The sequence below is a fragment of the Podarcis erhardii genome (genome assembly GCF_964252035.2).
Source record: "Podarcis erhardii genome assembly, chromosome: 3".
In the NCBI taxonomy this organism is placed as follows: Eukaryota; Metazoa; Chordata; class Lepidosauria; order Squamata; family Lacertidae; genus Podarcis; species Podarcis erhardii.
The window spans coordinates 106,141,643-106,161,735 of NC_138507.1; the positions used below are offsets into that span (position 1 = coordinate 106,141,643).

Sequence of the window (20,093 nt, forward strand, 5' to 3'; positions counted from 1 at the left end):
GAGGGACACAGGTTCCCTGTCCTAGGCATAGTTCAATGCTTATTCACTGGAGCAAACACATAGAGTTTAACGTTAAGGTAACAAGTTTGTGGTTTGGTAACCTAAGAAAGTACACTACCAAAATATCTTTCCTCTGTTGCTAACAACTATTACCTGAGGATTTTGGCGGGCCAGCTCCTCAATCTTGTGCCACATTTCTTCTCGTTCCTTCAACCTGAACCGCCCTCTGAAGAGGAGAAGGAATTTATTTTAGGGTGGGTGTTATTTTTTCATTTAGACATTTAACCGGCGTCCTCCCTCTAGAGCTCTGGTCAAGTTATGCCATTTTTCGAAACCCAATCAAATGCTCCATATTAAACAGATATATTAGGTAATTAACTGCCTTCCACACATATCAATGTACAAAAAATAAAATTAAATTAAAATAGCTAAGCAGTTAAAAACACAGCAAACAACAGCAGGTGTGTGTGTGTGTGTGTGTGTGTGTGTATGAATGCAAAGTAAGACACCCATGACAGAGACCCACTGATCCAGATGGGAAAGCCAATGGGACAAAAATGTCTTCAGTTGGTTTTGGAAACTGCAGACAGCCTGCCTGCTATATCTCAACAGGAATGCTATTCCACAAAAACAGGGGCAGCTCCACTGAAAGCTTTCCTCTTGTTCCGAGTTACTGTGGACTGGGCTTCCGTTATCTTTGGAACTTGCACGAGGCTTCCTGCAGGCTGCCTACCAAGAGGATTCAAATGTAAACACTTCTACCCTGCTCTTTCCTTTTTTAAAAATTAAGACGGCTGAGGAATCGCTCAAGCCGCGCCTCAAAGAGACAAGTTTGTTCCCAGCTGATCCTTTCACCTCAGATTACTGAGGGACCACAGTCACCCCTGATTTACCCCTGTCTCCAAGCGTAAGAGTCCTCTTAGTTCATGCCCTTTCATAAAGGAGGCACAAATCCCTAATGTGATCTTCCCCTCTTTCTTAATCTTATTTGTGGCACAACCCCAAGGAGCCCACCACCTCCCCAAGGCTTTGTAGTACCTCATAGGTCAAGTTCTCCTTTGCACAGAACCGAGAGCTTTGCAGAATTGGGAATGCCAAGTACAGTTAAGCCCTTAAGTCTGGCAGTTTTACTGGGGGCAAAGAGTACCTAACAGGCTCAACCCTGTGCTTGTTCAACTTGCTCTGAAAAGCTTCTGCTTCCAAAAACCGGTTGCTGAGGATCACAAATGGGTCCTGTTTGCAGGCTTCCCGTAGGCCAGCGTAAGTACAGAAAGCTGGACCAGATACATCACTGGTGTGATCCAGCAGGGCTCTCCTTGGGTCCTTACAATGGATATAAATATTTAAGGTAGCCACATGACTCTTCTTGGTTGTTTTTAGTTTAGAAGCCCTGTTGGATTCAGTGGAGTTTATTCCCAAGAAAGCACCCACAGGACTGCAGCTCAGCCTTCTCAATGGGGCCTCCTGCTGCCGTCGCCACACGATTTCTGTTCTCATCCTGAAGCAAAGTTCTTAACCTGAGGTACTATTTCTGGGTTAGCGGAGTCTGTAACCTGAAGCGTCTGTAACCCGAGGTACCACTGTATTGTAAAGCGCTTCTGCAGCGTAAGGCAGAACACCCAATTTCTGCCAATCCTCCCTGCCCATTGACAGCCCCAAACACCTTTCAGAAAAGCTGCTACCGAGGGTTGTGGAACCTTGCAGAACTACAAGAGCCTACAGGGCAGAGGGACTGCAGGTGGTAGCGAACAGTGGCAACTGAGTGCCCTACCTTATGGGATTTCCACTAGCACAATGCCACAGCTGGGTAGTTTAGCTAAGGTTCCTGCTGGGCTTAGGAAGCACAGTGTTATGGTAACCCCCGTTCCTTCGAGAAGATTAGACCCAGAAAGTATCTGCTCCGCCCAGTAACCAACAGGGTGTCTCTGGGCTCCATCTTATCGCCTGTGCTTTCTAACATCTTACACTGTGAGAAGTCACACGGCTGCGGTGTCCCCAGAATGTGGCTGGCAGGCTCCTCTATCTCTTGTTTGAATCCCTACTAATCCCAAGGAAGCCTGTGAAGTCTCAAACAGGTGTCTAGAGGTGGTTTAGAGGTGGCTGAGGGCAAGCAAGCTGAAAGGAATCCAGATACGACAGAGGTATTGCGAGTGCGGAAAACAGCCAAAACTTGAAAGAGTTATCCAACCACTCCTGGATGGAATGGCGCTTTTCCCTGAAGGATAAAGCTCACAGCTTGTAAGTTCTTTTGGACTACCTGTGGAAGCGCCGTCAGTGAGGCTACTGCAATGCATTCCACGTGGGGCAGCCTTTCAGAAAGATTCAGAAACTTCAAGCGGCTCAGAATGAGGCCACTCAGATGTTGGTAAGGGCCAAGGGGGTCAGAATACGCAGCTCCAATATTGCATCAGTTGCTCTGGTCGCTGGTGAATTTCTTTTGCTACTGATATCCCATAGGGCTGCAATGGGGCCACCTGAATAAACCTGTTTGTGCTTTAAAATCAGCCCTGAGCCGACTGGTTAAGATCTAATAGGCTAGCAGGGATAATAAACAGGGTGTTCTCGCAGTGGTCCCTCCCCGCTGTGAGGAATTCCTTTCTGCCTGATTTGCCTGTGGCTCTTAAAACTCCCATTTCTTTCAGGTAGCTTTTTCTTAAATGTTCTTTAGGTGTTGCTCATCTACCAAGGTGTTTTCAAGGTGTTTTATGTGGACATCCGTGCTGTACCCCCCATGGAAGCTGCTTGTGCCATAGCTTCCATAGACCACACCTGGCAAAAAGCTCAAAAAAGGCACCAGCTCACGTCTGGTCAGCTGCAAACCAGGTTTTATTCCAGAAACACTGATTTACAGTGGTACCTTGGGTTACAGATGCTTCAGGTTACAGACTCCGCTAACCTATAAATAGTACCTTGGGTTATGAACTTTGCTTCAGGTTAAGACTGGACCTCCAGAACGAATTAAGTTCTTAACCCGAGGTACCACTGTACTGTCTCTGCTTTCACCTCTGGTGAACCACATTCCCGCCATCCCTGAGTCTTTCTGCAGACTCATAGAGGGCTGCCTCAGTATAGTCCTTTCTTCAGTGTCCCAAGTCTCCCTTTTCCAGTCCCATCTCCTTGGAGGTAAGTCCCAATCCCCAGGGACAGGCAGTTCCTCCCAGAGCTGAGGCTCTTCCCCAAAGAGGGGTATTCTGCCTCAATGCCCTTGCCAGGGTTAAATCCAGGGCCCTATGCCTCCCCAGGAAGCAGTGGGGCTAGATCAGCACAGGCTGTTAGTATTCCCTTCTCTGACTTAGGAGAACAGCATGAAGAGGACTTCCAAAAAGGAATTACAGCCTGCATTCTCCCAACCTCTGTAGAGACACATTATTTAAGCATCCAACTAGCCCAGCCTCCCAATCGTGATGTGCTTCAGGTCCCATCAGCCCCAACCAACATAGGCAATGGTCGAGGATGATGGGAGACTGTTCTCCAGCAGTGTTGGGTCCTTTGCCCATTCCTCTAAGTGAGGTAAGGGAAATTACCCCTGGACGGTTAAGTCCAGTCAGAGGCGACTATGGGGTTGCAACGCTCATCTCGCTTTTCAGGCCAAGGGAGCCAGCGTTTGTCCACAGACATCTTTCTGGGTCATGTGGCCAGCAGGACTAAGCCACTTCTGGTGCAACAGAACACTGTGACGAAAGCCAGAGTGCACGAAAACACTGTTTACCTTCCTGCCACAGCAGCACCTATTTATCTACTTGCCATGCTTCCGAACTGCTAGGTTGACAGGAGCTGGGACAGAGCAACGGGAGTTCACCCTGTCGCGGGGATTCAAACAGCCGACCTTCTGATCGGCAAGCCCTAGGCTCTGTGGTTTAAACTTGGTAGCTGCTGTCAAGTGGGATGGCCCCACTAGTCGCAGGGTTAGCTGCAGGCAGAGTTTCCCCAGCCACCAGTACTCACTTTTGCTTCTCTGCCTTGTACTGCTGTGTGCAGTCGTCAAACAGCTTCTGGTTCATCTCCATGAACAGCTTCAGTGCATTGTAGATCAACCCATGGATTGTCCTTAAAAAAAGGGGGGGGGATGAATTAGAAGGTGGGGAAACTGCCCTTGCACAGAAGAGAATACCTGATATAAAAAGGAAGGATAGCTTCAAATGCCAGGACACACCCGTTTATTCCCCCCACTACCCCTAAGAAGACCAACAAAAATCTGTAAGTCAGAGTGGGGAACCTGTAGAACTCCAGAGAACATTGGAGCCCAACTCTCATCAGTCCCGGCCAGCATAGCAAAAGGAGTGATGGGGGCTGGAGTCCAACGGATCCCCCATCCCAGTTATAAATTGGTGTCATGGTTAAGAGACAATGGAGTGCGCCTCCAGGGGTGAAGTCAAACCACTGCATTAGCAGCACCCAAGTGACCTCCCTGGGGTGCAAGCCTGGGCAGTGTATATGGAGGCCAATGTGGCACAGTGGTGAGATTACTGGACAAGGACCTGGGAGACCAGGGTTCGAATCCCCACTCAGGAGTTGCTGGAAGGAGGCATACAAGGCACCATCCAATCATCCTAGGGACTCCACTCCAGATTTGTGCAGGGTTTATTCCTTAAGGCCTTTTCTTCTTCCGAAGAAATCCCATAAGGCAGTGGAGGTTTAGGATCAAGAGTATTTCTTCTAGATGGGCTCCCTTCCCTGGTTGAAGAGCCCCAGGCACCTCTCACTTCCTTCTACAGCACAGCAAATCCTTCTTGACCGTTGGACCAGCTATTGGTCTCGCCCGCTCGATCTGCCAGAGCCTGTCTTTGCATGCAGAGGAAATCCCTAACTCACCAAGGGTTTGAATGTCAGGAGCTCATCCTACACTCGAGTAGGACCCTGGTAGAGACACATGACCGACTGACATGTTCTCCCTCTCCTGATCGTTCGTTAGGGAGCTTCAAAAGCTTTCTTCTGCCCGAAAATCACAGCGACCGATGCCAACAGACACCGGCACACTTAGGGTTCCGCAGAGTGTATGCAGATCAGCATTTTGGCTAATCTACTTTATTTACATATAAACAAACACACACGGAACACTGCAGCATGCCCCCCCCCCCTAGCATCAGACAGCAGAGAGAAAGAACAAAGGACAATAGTCCCACTTCACGGAACACAGTAACACAAACATCCTGTCTCCGTCACTTCCCACTCTGTGGAGTCAAAACATACACCGTCATGTGAAAGACAACAATCCCATGACTGCAATCATGGAGCAGGAATTCTAACATTGAGACCCAACGGCTACCCTCACTTGGTTGAGCTGGCTAGTCAAAGCCGTTTCCCAGAATAATAATAATAATAATAATAATTATTTATTATTTATACCCCGCCCATCTGGCTGAGTTTCCCCAGCCACTCTGGGCGGCTCCCAATCAGTATTAAAAACAATACAGCATTACATATTAAAAACATCCCTGAACAGGGCTGCCTTAAGATGTCTTCTGAACGTCAGGTAATTCTTTATCTCTTTGACATCTGATGGGAGGGCGTTCCACAGGGCGGGCGCCACTACCGAGAAGGCCCTCTGTCTGGTTCCCTGTAACCTCACTTCTCGCAATGAGGGAACCGCCAGAAGGCCCTCGGCGCTGGATCTCAGTGTCCGGGCTGAACGATGGGGGTGGAGACGCTCCTTCAGGTATACAGGACCGAGGCCGTTTAGGGCTTTAAAGGTCAGCACCAACACTTTGAATTGTGCTCGGAAACGTACTGGGAGCCAATGCAGATCTCTCAGAACCGGTGTTATGTGGTCCCGGCGGCCACTCCCAGTCACCAGTCTAGCTGCCGCATTCTGGATTAATTGCAGTTTCCGGGTCACCTTCAAAGGTAGCCCCACGTAGAGCGCATTGCAGTAGTCCAAGCGTGAGATAACTAGAGCATGCACCACTCTGGCGAGACAGTCCGCGGGGAGGTAGGGTCTTAGCCTGCGTACCAGGTGGAGCTGGTAGACAGCTGCCCTGGACACAGAGTTAATCTGCGCCTCCATGGACAGCTGTGAGTCCAAAATGACTCCCAGGCTGCGCACCTGGTCCTTCAGGGGCACAGTTACCCCATTCAGGACCAGGGAATCCTCCACACCTGCCCGCCTCCTGTCCCCCAAAAACAGTACTTCTGTCTTGTCAGGATTCAACCTCAATCTGTTAGCCGCCATCCAACCTCCAACCACCTCCAGGCACTCACACAGGACCTTCACCGCCTTCACTGGTTCTGATTTAAAGGAGAGGTAGAGCTGGGTGTCATCTGCATACTGATGAACACCCAGTCCAAACCCCCTGATGATCTCTCCCAGCGGCTTCATATAGATATTAAAAAGCATGGGGGAGAGGACAGAACCCTGAGGCACCCCACAAGTGAGAGCCCAGGGGTCTGAACATTCATCCCCCACCACCACCTTCTGGACACGGCCCAGGAGGAAGGAGCGGAACCACTGTATAACAGTGCCCCCAGCTCCCAGCCCCTCTAGACGGTCCAGAAGGATGTTATGGTCGATGGTGTCAAAGGCCGCTGAGAGATCCAGCAGAACTAGGAAACAGCTCTCACCTTTGTCCCTAGCCCGCCGGAGATCATCAACCAGCGCGACCAAGGCAGTTTCAGTCCCATGGTGAGGCCTGAATCCCGATTGGAAGGGATCCAAATGGTCCGTTTCCTCCAGGCGTGCTTGGAGTTGTTCAGCAACCACCCGCTCAATCACCTTGCCCAAGAATGGCAGATTTGAGACTGGGCGATAGTTGGCCAAATTGGCCGGGTCTAAAGATGTTTTTTTAAGAAGCGGTTTAATGACCGCCTCTTTCAGCGGGTCTGGGAAGGCTCCCTCATGGAGGGAAGCGTTCACCACCCCGCAAAGCCCATCGCCCAGCCCTTCCCGGCTCGCTTTTATCAGCCAGGATGGGCAAGGATCAAGGAGACAGGTGGTCGGTTTCACTCGTCCAAGCAGCCTGTCCACATCCTCGGAGGTAACAGATTGGAATTGATCCCATGTAACAGGACCAGACAGAACTCTAGCACTCTCCCGCCCTGGCCCTGCTCCCACGGTGGAGTCTACCTCCTTCTGAATCTGAGCGATTTTATCTGCAAAAAACTTTGCAAAAGCATTGCAGGAGATCTTGGGGTCCCTACCAGGCCCCATTGGTACAGGTGGTTCTAATAGATTGCGAACCACCTGAAAAAGTCTCCTGCTGCTGTTTTCTGCAGATGCAATGGAGGCGGTGAAGAAGGCCCTCTTCGCCGTCGCCATTGCCACTTGGTAGGCTCGACGTTGAGCTCTAACCCGTGTCCGGTCTGATTCAGAATGAGTTTTCCGCCACCGGCGCTCTAGCCGTCTCAACGATTGTTTCATCACCCTCAGCTCCGGGGAAAACCACGGGGCTGTCCGGGCTCCATGCAATCGGAGAGGGCGCTTCGGAGCCAGACAGTCAATAGTCCTGGTTAACTCCGCATTCCAGCGGGCCACCAGGGAATCAGCTGAAAGGCCATCAACTTGGGATAGAGCATCCCCTACCACTCTCTGGAAGCCAATTGGATCCATTAAGTGGCAGGGGCGGACCATCCGAATCGGTCCCACCTCCCTGCGGAGGGGAAGGGTTGCGGAGAAGTCCAGTTGCACCAGGAAGTGATCTGACCATGGCACTTCTTTTGTTTCACTTTTAGTTAATGTCAGATCACCAGCATCCGTAGAGGTAAACACCAAGTCTAAGGCATGTCCGTGGCTATGAGTTGGGCCAGACTTATTCAGGGACAGCCCCATGGAGGCCATGCTTTCCACGAAGTCCCGAGCGGCCCCTTGTAAGGTCGTGTCGGCATGGATGTTAAAATCCCCCAGGACAACCAGGCTAGGTGTCTCCAGGAGCATATCCGCCACGACCTGAAGCAGCTCGGGCAGGGAATCCTTGGTGCAGCGGGGAGGTCGGTACACCAGTAGGAATCCTGTACTGCCCCTATTGCCCAACTTCCAGAACATGCACTCAGAAAACTGGGTCTTCCCAATAGGACGCCTGGTGCAGACTAATGACTTCCTAAAAATCACTGCAACCCCCCCTCCCCGCCCACATGACCTGGGTTGCTGTGCGTAAGAGAAACCTGGTGGGCAAGCAGCGGCAAGGGCAGGCCCATCTGCTTCATCCAACCAAGTCTCTGTTACACATGCCAGATCAAATCCTCCATCCATGATCAAGTCATGGATGGCAGTGGTCTTATGAATCATTGACCTGGCATTGCACAGCAACACTTTCAGGTCATGTGGGTATCCCTTGCTGATTCTAGTATCCATCCGGTCAGGACCAGACCCGGAGGCAGGAATAGTCCTCAGACAACGACTAAACCTGCCTCCTCTGTAATGACATGGTCTGGTCTTAGCGTAACTCCTCCTCCTACCCGTGATCACTGAGATCGGTTGTCCCAGTGCATTCCCCCCTGTGGAACATGCCCCAGCCATTTTGTGGGCTGGGGCCCACTCCCCGGCAGCCCTGACCCCTCCCCCTAAGAACAAAATAACAACTTATACAAACAAACAAAACTAATAAAACAATACAAACAAAAAATGTAAAAATTACAAGATCATAAAAAAAAAAAAAATAAAAAAAAAATTCCCCAAACCCAACCAAACATCCATCCCACCCCCACCCCCCACATACAAAAAATCCAAAAGAAATTTTTTTAAAAAACATTTTAAAAACACTCTGTGCCCCTCCTGCAGTAACACTGTCCTAGTGAGGCCTGTCAGGCCCCGCCCTGGGCCAGATGGTAAGTGGCAGGAAGGAGCAGGGCCCTCAAGCACTCACTCAGGGGAGTCCTCCTGGGCAGCAGGCAGCAAGCACCAAGCAGTCCTTATGAGGCCTGTCAGGCCCCGCCCCAGGCCAGATGGTAAGTGGCAAGAGCAGGACCCTCAGGCACTCACTCAGGGGAGTCCTCCTGGGCAGCAGGCAGCAAGCACCAAGCAGTCCTTATGAGGCCTGTCAGGCCCCGCCCCAGGCCAGATGGTAAGTGGCAAGAGCAGGACCCTCCAGCACTCACTCAGGGGAGTCCTCCTGGGCAGCAGGCAGCAAGCACCAAGCAGTCCTTATGAGGCTTCAGGCCCCGCCCCAGGCCAGATGGTAAGTGGCAAGAGCAGGACCCTCAGGCACTCACTCAGGGGAGTCCTCCTGGGCAGCAGGCAGCAAGCACCAAGCAGTCCTTATGAGGCTTCAGGCCCCGCCCCAGGCCAGATGGTAAGTGGCAAGAGCAGGACCCTCAGGCACTCACTCAGGGGAGTCCTCCTGGGCAGCAGGCAGCAAGCACCAAGCAGTCCTTATGAGGCCTGTCAGGCCCCACCCCAGGCCAGATGGTAAGTGGCAAGAGCAGGACCCTCAGGCACTCACTCAGGGGAGTCCTCCTGGGCAGCAGGCAGCAAGCACCAAGCAGTCCTTATGAGGCTTCAGGCCCCGCCCCAGGCCAGATGGTAAGTGGCAAGAGCAGGACCCTCAGGCACTCACTCAGGGGAGTCCTCCTGGGCAGCAGGCAGCAAGCACCAAGCAGTCCTTATGAGGCCTGTCAGGCCCCACCCCAGGCCAGATGGTAAGTGGCAAGAGCAGGACCCTCAGGCACTCACTCAGGGGAGTCCTCCTGGGCAGCAGGCAGCAAGCACCAAGCAGTCCTTATGAGGCCTGTCAGGCCCCACCCCAGGCCAGATGGTAAGTGGCAAGAGCAGGACCCTCAGGCACTCACTCAGGGGAGTCCTCCTGGGCAGCAGGCAGCAAGCACCAAGCAGTCCTTATGAGGCCTGTCAGGCCCCGCCCCAGGCCAGATGGTAAGTGGCAAGAGCAGGACCCTCAGGCACTCACTCAGGGGAGTCCTCCTGGGCAGCAGGCAGCAAGCAGCACGCAGTCCTTGTGAGGCCTCAGGCCCCGCCCCAGGCCAGATGGTAAGTGGCAGGAAGGAGCAGGGCCCTCAGGCACTCACTCAGGGGAGTCCTCCTGGGCAGCAGGCAGCAAGCAGCAAGCAGTCCTAGTGAGGCCTGTCAGGCCCCGCCCCAGGCCAGATGGTAAGTGGCAGGAAGGAGCAGGGCCCTCAGGCACTCACTCAGGGGAGTCCTCCTGGGCAGCAGGCAGCAAGCAGCAAGCAGTCCTAGTGAGGCCTGTCAGGCCCCGCCCCAGGCCAGATGGTAAGTGGCAAGAGCAGGACCCTCAGGCACTCACTCAGGGGAGTCCTCCTGGGCAGCAGGCAGCAAGCACCAAGCAGTCCTTATGACGGGAGAATATGGCCATTACTGCATGCTGACAGCTTCTAGGAGCCACAGGTGAGAGCTGAGTGCAGCGTGGAGACCAAAGGTGGACAAACCACATAAAACTCCCAATTACAAATGATCTGATAAAAAGAACAGACTCAAGGGGAGGCAACCTACTCCATATGCCCATGCATATTGCTAGCAATCATCGTCATCAGAGCCCTTTTCTTTCTCCCTCTGCCAAACTTTGAATGAGCAGCACCAATAGGCCGTGGTGGAAGAAGCAAGGCGGAGCTCTCTCAGTTGTACTCTCACTCATGCCCAGCGCACACAGAAACAACCTACTTGTTCCAATGACTTTTGGAATTCTTGTAGAGTGCCGGGAACATGATGGGGAGAATTTTGGCTGCATTGTCACTGATCAAGCTCATGATGTATTCATTGTTCCAATAGTACAACGCCCTCTCGGCCACCTGTACAAATAAAGCAAAACATAACCTCTGAAGCAAGAGAGATCTTTTAAAGGGGGAAGCAGGTAATGCAACATGAAGGTGAATTAACAGAAACCTAGTGCCCTTATCACAAGCAGAAACAAATTCATTCTATTATTTGCTGTGCAAACCACATCTGGAGTACAGTGGCCTGTTCTGGACACCACATTTTAAGGAGGACATTGACAAACCGGAACACGTTCAGTTGAGGGCAATCAGCCCAATGAAGGATAGCTGAAAAAATTGGGTGTGTTTAGCAGGATCGAGAGGAGATTAAGGCAAGGCATAATAACAGCCTTCCACTATCTGAAGGACTGCCATGCAGAGGAAAGAGCAACAAATTCATTATCTGTTGCTCAAGAAATCAGGACTGGAATGTGTGGAAATAATTTCAGCTAACTTTTGGGGGGAATTTCCTAACGGTAAACACAGTGAGATCATCTGAAGTGGGCCACTACACTGGTGAGAAAGGTGTACTTTCCAATTGAGCTAGCTATAAAAACTTTCCCTGGATAATTGCTCATCTTGTGCACTGACATGCTTCAGAATTTCAGCGTTTCCCTCTGCATTTGAACAGAGGCTAGAGCTGTTGCCAGCATCCTGAGTTTCGAACCTACCTGGAAGTGTGGGCTGGAGACACACTTCGCCAGTTGCCTGAACAGGGGTTCCATAACCTTCACAAACTCCGAGGGTTCAATGACATCTAATATTTCTTCCAGCTCATTCAGGAACATCACCTCCTTGGGACTGTGTGTTTTTGGCCAAAACTTCAGCAAGCCCATAATCACCTGAACAGATGAAGAAATGAGATTTTATGAGAATTTTAAGTCCGGAAGATTTTTTTTTTCTCCAATAGTGAAATCCTGAGGCCAAAAGATAGCAACTTATCCAGGACCTTTATCCTCCAAGCTTGTTTTTTAAAAACATGCTTAATTAGTCAAAAGGCACAAGATACAGTGGTACCTCGCAAGACGAATGCCTCGTAAGACAAAAAACTCGCAAGACGAAAGAGTTTTTCGTTTTTTGAGTTGCTTCGCAAGACGAATTTCCCTATGGGCTTGCTTCGCAAGACGAAAATGTCTTGCAAGTTTGTTTCCTTTTTCTTAAAACCGTTAATCCTATGGGAATCCGTGCTTCGCAAGACGAAAAAATTCACAAGACGAAAAAACTCACAGAACGAATTAATTTCGTCTTGCGAGGCACGACTGTATAGTGTTGATTTACTTAATGTGACATAATTAGTGCACATACAGATTTTTGAGAATTTTTTTATTTCTGTTGAAAGTAATTAATCATCACACACAAGGGGAAGAAGGGGAAGACAGAGGAGGGCACAAGCCTGAGGCTTATTATCTGCCTATCCGTATAACTCCAAACCATTGTTTAGTGTTGCATCTGTGCATATCCTGCATCTTACACTGCATTCCAAGAGGAATCCACAACAAGGGGAGCATTTCATAAGGAGGAATGCTGGTTTCAACGCAAAGCTAGAAAATTCTAGCTGCTTCTGTGCTGTTCAGCCCTGTAAGCTTCAATTAGTTTCATGAATCAACTATGGTTTTAGTTGTTTATAATTGAAAAGGCTATTTTTAATCAAGGAGTGAAATTTAACCAGAAATGCTAGTTAAGGTTAATCTAACCAGTAAGAACTTGGGACATACGTTGTTTTGTTTAAAGAATGCTTTGATTCTGGTGTGTGTCTGTCACTGGAAATGGCAAACGTTCCATATGACCTTCTCTTCTGGTAGCTTTTGCTTATTGCACTGGAAGTTTGCACGCTTTGCTTAAAGTATCTCAAAAAATGCAGCCTGTATTAAGGTTTTAGAAACCTATACGTTTCAGAAATTGATTAAATAATAAATCAGTTAAAAGGCAGATGGCTGTTCACCTAAACATTCTGCAACTGGTTTACACCCTCAGTGCTTGTCTATGAATGCTTATCTTGCAGTCATCCTCTTGACTGCTTGGAAGAGTAAAGGTAAAGGGACCCCTGACCATTAGGTCCAGTCGTGACCGACTCTGGGGTTGCAGCGCTCATCTCGCTTTATTGGCCGAGGGAGCCGGTGTACAGCTTCCGGGTCATGTGGCCAGCATGATTAAGCCGCTTCTGGCGAACCAGAGCAGCGCACAGAAATGCCGTTTACCTTCCTGCTGGAGCGGTACCTATTTATCTACTTGCACTTTGATGTGCTTTCAAACTGCTAGGTTGGCAGGAGCAGGGACCGAGCAACGGGAGCTCACCCCGTCACGGGGATTCGAAGCGCCGACCTTCTGATTGGCAAGTCCTAGGCTCTGTGGTTTAACCCACAGCACCACCCGCGTCGCTTGGAAGAGAGATCTGCCTTAATTTTTAATCTGGCCCAGAAATTAATATTGCTGCAGAATAGTGCGTGAAGCAAACGTAATAATGCGAAGTCAGTCACATATTTATCACTGCAACTTTAAACAAGGTCTGTGTTATGCAAACGCGCTCCTCCCCCAGCCCAATTTCAGTCGCTCTACTTATGACTTAACACCAATTTCGTAGAACCTGGAACAACAGACAAATCAAGTAATCTAAAGACAATCTGCTGCACTCATTACACTTGTCAGCAGCGCTAACTGAAGTATCTTTTTACCCAAGCTTCTACGCTTTTGAAGAACGTGCCAAGAATACTTTGCAGCGGCCCAGCCTGATTTTTTCCAGGGCGTCAGTGCAATCAAAGTTCAAACCACAGATCAAAGAAGGCAACAATGCAGTTTCAGGAAGGACGGTAGAATGTCCTAAGTCACAAGGATCCAAAGGGCTTCTGGGAAGTACATTGCCAGGCATGGCAAAAAAAAGACCAGCCAAAGAGTAGCTTGCCTGTTCTAGCTTTCCTGATTTGTGTCAACATATCAAAACCAGCAGTAATTCTAATGGGAGCGCATTGGATCTTTCACAATTCAAATGAGAAGTACAGTGGTACCTCGGGTTAAGTACCGTATTTTTTGCCCCATAGGACGGACCGCCCCATAAGACACACCTAGATTTGGGGGTGGAATAAAGAAAAAAAATTATTCCCCCCCCCAGGCTACTGCCTGCAAGCCTTGTGAGCCCAGCGGGACCTCCCGCCCGGTGCGCAAGGGTTGCGGACATCTGCCCGAAGCACGGGACGTCCTCCGGAGGGCACCCCGTGCTTCGGGATGGAGGTTGCCACCCCAAGCCTCGCGCGCCAGGCGCGGGAGGCTTGCGGATAGCTTCCTGAAGCCTGGAGAGTGAGAGGGGTCAGTGCGCACCGATGCCTCTCGCTCTCCAGGCTTCAGCGAAAGCCTGCATTCGCCCCATAGGACGCACACACATTTCCCCTTCATTTTTGGAGGGGAAAAAGTGCATCCTATAGGGCGAAAAATACGGTACTTAATTCATTCCGGAGGTCCGTTCTTAACCTGAAACTGTTCTTAACCTGCAGCACCACTTCTTAACCTCAAGCACAGCCTCCTGCTGCTGCCGCACTGCCGGAGCACGATTTCTGTTCTCATCCTGAAGCAAAGTTCTTAACCTGAAGCACTATTTCTAGGTTAGTGGAGTCTGTAACCTGAAGCGTATGTAACCTGAAGCGTATGTAACCCGAGGGACCACTGTATGAGGAATGACTTAGGCCCACACATTTTTCTGAAGGGTCCCTACATGAGAGTCACAGCTACGTAGTCATCTAAGTTTATGCAGCCTTATATGGTATAACTATACAATAGTAATACCTAGCACTGCAACAATCAATGCAGATCTCCATGTGATGGCTTTTCGGCTAGAAAATGTGCCCTTCTTTCTGGGCGACTTTAGCTGTGTTTTCCTCAAAGTTCTACTGTACTTTGCAGAACTCGGACACCATTCTTTCAAAACAGAAGCGCCTTGTGTTTTCAGTGTTCCTAAACGCTTAGCTTTTGGAGCGCACAGAACAAGATCTTCTTCGGCATTCTTCCCAATGCGCTTCTCCAGAGTGACCTTAGGAGTCAATTTTCGGGGGCTGACTCTCCTCTCTTCACTCTGATTGGCTCCCATAAGCAAAAAAAGGCTGAAAGGGCATCTTCTTATTGGCTAAAAAGCTCCCCTTTCATGCTGATTGATGGCTCTAGGACGCTGGTGACAGGGATGGCTGCTGCAGAAATAGTAACATGTCTCCAACTCCCATTGACACCACACCATTACACCTCTGTTCAGTGTAAGTCAAGTTCCCTATGCTTTTTATGTTCACAGGGCAAACGACTTTTAAGCCATTCGTGTTGATGGTGAGATAAGCTTGCATTGTTTTGCCACAGTCATAAACTCCACAATACAATAGGTCAACAGTGCAGAAGCGGTTTGAACTTTGAAAAACCAACTTAACTCCTTATTTACAGAATGTACACACCGGACTTTCTTTTCTGGCACACGAGCAGCCCTCAGAGTAATTACAACCATACAAACAACACAATAAAAACCAGTAACGTGAAAGAAGTGAATCTTGATTACAAAAAAATAAAATAATCACCCAGCACTCTCAAAAAATAATCAAAAACAAAATTTAAAAATTCAAATTGGGGTCACTAAAACAGTATTCGCAACCCTCCAGAACAAAAGAATGCCTCCTCAGATATTGTACCCTGAGCCCATTTATGGTTTAAATAAGATCCATCACCCGCAATCTGAAATGGGCTTAGAAATTAACTGCAAACATAGATGCATAATCTTACTTATATGCCTGCTTTCCAGTTTAAACCACACTCAAGGCAGCTTACAACATGCAAAAAAACAAGTAACAAAAAGTAGTCATAAACAGTAAATAAAATATTAAAAGATGCACAACCGAACTGAACGATTTCCACGCAAATCACAAGGATCTAAAATGAAGATACAAAAGACCAACAGCAAATAACCCCCTGCCACAAGCCAAAAAAAACAAACGAACAAAAAACCCCCAACCCCCCCAGCCACAAAGAGTGGGCAATATAATGCAGAGTGCTGCTGTTCAAAGTGCCAGCCAGCAAGCACTGCCTTTTCTAGGCTACTCCATTTCATCACACCTCCCTCCCCCCCCCTTTATTTTCCCTCTCCCATTAAAGCAAACACTGGGCTTTCCCAAAGCCTGCTGGCGATTCTCTTTTGTGTAAGCGTGGTCTCCTTTTGGCTAGGTAAGGAAAGGCACTCAGAGAATAAGTTCGCTATTAATATACAGAAGTCTCCGAAGGCCGCATGTGCACTATGCATTTAAAGCGTTGCAGTATGTCATTAGTCATGGTTTCCCCCTAAAGAATCTTTGAAAGTGTCATTTGGTTACAGGTGCGGAGAGCTCATAGGCTGACCCCTATTCCCCTTACGGAGCTACAATCCCAGGAGTAGTTTAACAATCAATCCCTCTTGGCAGGGAATTCTGGGAATTGTAGTGCTGTGGGGGGAATAGGGGGTCACCTAAGAACTCTCAGCACTCTTAATTGTAAAGACGGAGCGCCTTATATGCGTTACAATACTATGACACCAGATGGCGCTGTGGAGTCCCGCCTTTCGCCAACGGGATTTCCCTGTATGACAATAATAATAATAATAATAATAATAATAATAATAATAATAATAATTTATTTATACCCCACCCATGTGGCTGGGTTTCCCCAGCCACTCTGGGCGGCTTCCAACGGAATATTAAAAACAATACAGCATCAGACATTAAAAACGTCCCTAAACAGTTGTCTTTTAAAAGTAAAACAGTTGTTTATTGTCTTGACATCTGCTGGAAGGGCGTTCCACAGGGCTGGCGCCACTACTGAGAAGGCCCTCTGCCTGGTTCCCTATAACCTCACTTCTCACAGCGAGGGAACCGCCAGAAGGCCCTCAGCGCTGGACCTCAGTGTCCGGGCTGGATGATGGGGGTGGAGACGCTCCGTCAGGTATACTGGACCGAGGCCATTTAGGGATTTAAAGGTCAGCACCAACACTTTGAATTGTGCTGGAAACGTACTGGGAGCCAATGAAGATCTTTCAGGACCGGTGTTATGTGGTCTCGGCGGCCACTCCCAGTTACCAGTCTAGCTGCCGCATTCTGGATTAATTGCAGTTTCCAAGTCACCTTCAAAGGTAGCTCCGCGTAGAGCACATTGCAGTAGTCCAAGCGAGGGATAACTAGAGCATGCACCACTCTGGCAAGACAGTCTGCACGCAGATAGGGTCTCAGCCTGCGCACCAGATGGAGCTGGTAAACAGCTGCCCTGGACACATAATAATTAACCTGTGCCTCCATGGACAGCTGCATTTAACTGAATCGCTTTTTTTGATGTGTCTAGATCCACCCATGGTCTCAGAAGCCTTTTTCCCCTCCAGAGATTACTGTCTCCTAACATCTCTCAGCACCCTTAACAAACTACAGTTCCCAGGATTCTTTGGGGGAAGAAGCCATGACTGCTTAAGGTGGTATGGTCCTGCTTTATACAGTGCAAACAGGGCCTAACAGCAGCAGCAGCGGGAGGTTTCCATACGAAGTTTCCAAATATTCTTCCAAGGCAGCCCCACCCAGAGGGAGCACTTACCGGTTCGGTCAGGCTGCTGTCTTTCTCCAAGAACTGCACCACACAGTATGCCAACTGCAAGGAAGAGCACAGTACAGTCAGAACTCCAGGCACTATGGAAACGGCAGAGGCAGGCTGAACTTGTGTGGTATCTGAAAGTATTTATAACCAGCCTTCCGATGAGATGGCGCAGATGCAAGTCAGCTGCATCCAAGCCCACAAATCCAATGCTGCAAGCCTGCGCAGAGTTACACGAGGGTTCAGTTCCCTAGAATTGGTGAGATTTATTTCCGTGCCAAGAGAAAGTCGTCCGATCGCACCACTTCCATGTTTGTACATCAACTGAAAATAGGCGCCTTGAAGAGCTTTAGAAGGGGATTAGAGTCCCAGAGTATGGTCTGGGGCAGGAATGGGGAACAGGATCCAGCCAGAACCCCTAAACCCCACCCTGCCAGCTGAAAGGGGGGTCAGCCACCTTGGAAAACCCTTTGGTATCAGTATGGAGAGATGAAATTTGGAACGGAAGCAGCGCTTCAGAGGCCTCGCTCTCAGGGAGCCCCCACATGCAAAGGAACGATCAGGAGCTCAGTTTAAGCTCCCGATTATTCCTCTGTAGCTGTGTCCTCACCTGCCCCACACCTGATGTCAGGTGCATGGGAGAGATGAGCATGACTGGGGGTGGAGAACAGCCTGCGGGCAAGAGGTTCCATGCCTCTTGTCCGCCACCCGCAGAACGAGTCTGCCCCTGCGGCTTGATGGAGGCAGAAACTGTCTCTCATGCCTTGTTACACTGCCGTTTCTACGGGGATATACGCTCGGTATTTATTACCCCTGCTATGCAAAAATCTCCAAATGAATCCGAACTTCAATGTCTAAAATCCCTGGTAGAGGACAAGGATCCTGAGATCACGTTAAGGGTAGCCAAATTCTGTGTGACTGCCATAAAACTTAAGAGAACAAACTGTGCTATCATAATGATTAAGGCCTTAAATGATAATTTTAGGTTACATGTTAGTGACTAAGTTTTAATTTATATATTTTTTAACTGTTGCTATATCTGTATTGTCCCTGTTATACCTAATTGAAAGTTCAAATGTATCCCTATTGTGTTTTATGACTTCCTTGATATTGTATGTGGGCTGGAGCTGGTCTGTGACCGAAATAATAAAATTCATACTTGTCTGCCACCTTGCAGAAGCTAAGCAGACCCGGGTTAGACCACAAGTACGTGTCGCTGTGGGTTCCGTGATGGATGAAAGGCCGGATACAATTGTATTTTAAAATATATATATTTTAAAATACTACAAATTGACGGGTTTATCACTATGATTGATATGTCTGTATGCCAACCCCAGGTTCAGAGACAGAAAAATCTCTCAATACCAGCTGCTGAGGAACCCAAGTAGAGAGAGTGCTGCTACGGAATAGGACGCTGGGCCTTTGACATCATCCAGCAGGGCACCTCTTCGGGTCTTAAACCTGCCTGTCATTTTATAGTGAGCACAACACACGTTGACTGAACGTGCTTCTTACCTGGGGGTGGTAGACGCTCAGAGATTTCACTTTGTGCAACGGCAGCAAGACCCGGATGAGGAACATCTTGTGCTCTTCCTTCAGGGGCAAAGCAAATCCATTGATTATACTGAGGAGAAGGGAGAGAATAGTAAACATCCAAGACTCGCACTGTCTGTGCATGTTGGTATGTGCACAGAGCAGTTCCCAGCCTCCCCGCCTTGCTGCTGTGCCTCATCGTCAGGATATCCTGCAGGAAACATCTGCAATGCTCCCAGGGACTCAGCTGCAGGGTTCATATCATGCTTTCTTGAAAGACTCTTAAGCAGAAATGTGTGTGTGTGTGTGTGTGTGTAAATTTCACTTGACGGCCTAGCTAGCCATCACCTATTGAAGCTAAATCCTGGTAAGACAGAAGTACTGTCTCTGGGGGACAGGCAGCTGGGGGGGACTCCCTGGTCCTGAATAGGGTAACTGTGCCGCTAAAAGACCAGGTGAGCAGCCTGCGGGTCATTTTGGACTGACAGCTGACCATAGAAGCACAGGTTAATTCTGTGACCAAGGTGGCTGTCTACCAGCCCCATCTGGTATGCCAACTGAGACCCTACCTGCTGTGCATTGTCTCACCAGAGTGGTACATGTCCTGGTTATCTCCCACTTGGACTATTGCAACATGCTCTACGTGGGCTACCTTTGAAGGTGACTTGGAAACTACAGCTAATCCAGAATGCGGCAGCTAGACTGGTGACTGGGGCTGCGGCTGCCGGGACCATATAACACCTGTCCAAAAGGATTCATATTGGCTTCTAGCACATTTCCGAGCACAATTCAAAGTGCTGGTGCTGACCTTTAAAGCCCTAAACAGTCTCGGCCCTGTATACCTGAAGGAGTGTCTCTACCCACACCATCTAGCCCAGACACTGAGGTCCACCTCCGAGGGCCTTCTGGCAGTTCCCCCACTGCGAGAAGTGAAGTTATAGGGAACCAGGCAGAGGGCTTCCTCAGTAGTGGCACCCGCCCTGTGGTAAAAGGTAAAAAACTCCTGGAGGATTAAGTCCAGTCAAAGGCGACTATGGGGTGGCAGTGCTCATCTCGCTTTTCAGGCCAAGGGAGCTGGCATTTGTCCACAGACAGCTTTCCGGGTCATGTGACCAGAGTGCCTAAACTGCTTCTGGCACAACGGAACAGTGACAGGAGCCAGAGCGCATGGAAATGCTGTTTACCTTCCTGCCGCAGCGGTACCTATTTATCTACCGTATTTTTCACTCTATAGGACGCACTTTTTCCCCTCCAAAAATGAAGGGGAAATGTGTGTGCGTCCTATGGAACGAATGCAGGCTCCTTGGCTTCAGCGATAGCAACACGAAGCCTCCGAAGCG

General features: G+C 49.3%; 1 protein-coding gene across 3 annotated transcripts in view; it reads right to left on the minus strand.

The window, feature by feature from the left end:
* Nucleotides 1–20,093, minus strand: part of PPP2R5D (protein phosphatase 2 regulatory subunit B'delta) — a 65,242-nt gene that overhangs the window by 10,999 nt on the left and 34,150 nt on the right. For all 3 annotated transcript variants that reach the window (XM_081854738.1, XM_081854739.1, XM_081854737.1), the window contains exons 9-14: nt 18,736–18,844; nt 17,224–17,277; nt 11,325–11,495; nt 10,562–10,689; nt 3,946–4,047; nt 154–226 (exon numbers count right to left, since the gene is read on the minus strand). In XM_081854738.1, the coding sequence (XP_081710864.1) occupies nt 154–226; nt 3,946–4,047; nt 10,562–10,689; nt 11,325–11,495; nt 17,224–17,277; nt 18,736–18,844 (637 nt within the window). The remainder of the gene's footprint in view (nt 1–153; nt 227–3,945; nt 4,048–10,561; nt 10,690–11,324; nt 11,496–17,223; nt 17,278–18,735; nt 18,845–20,093) is intronic.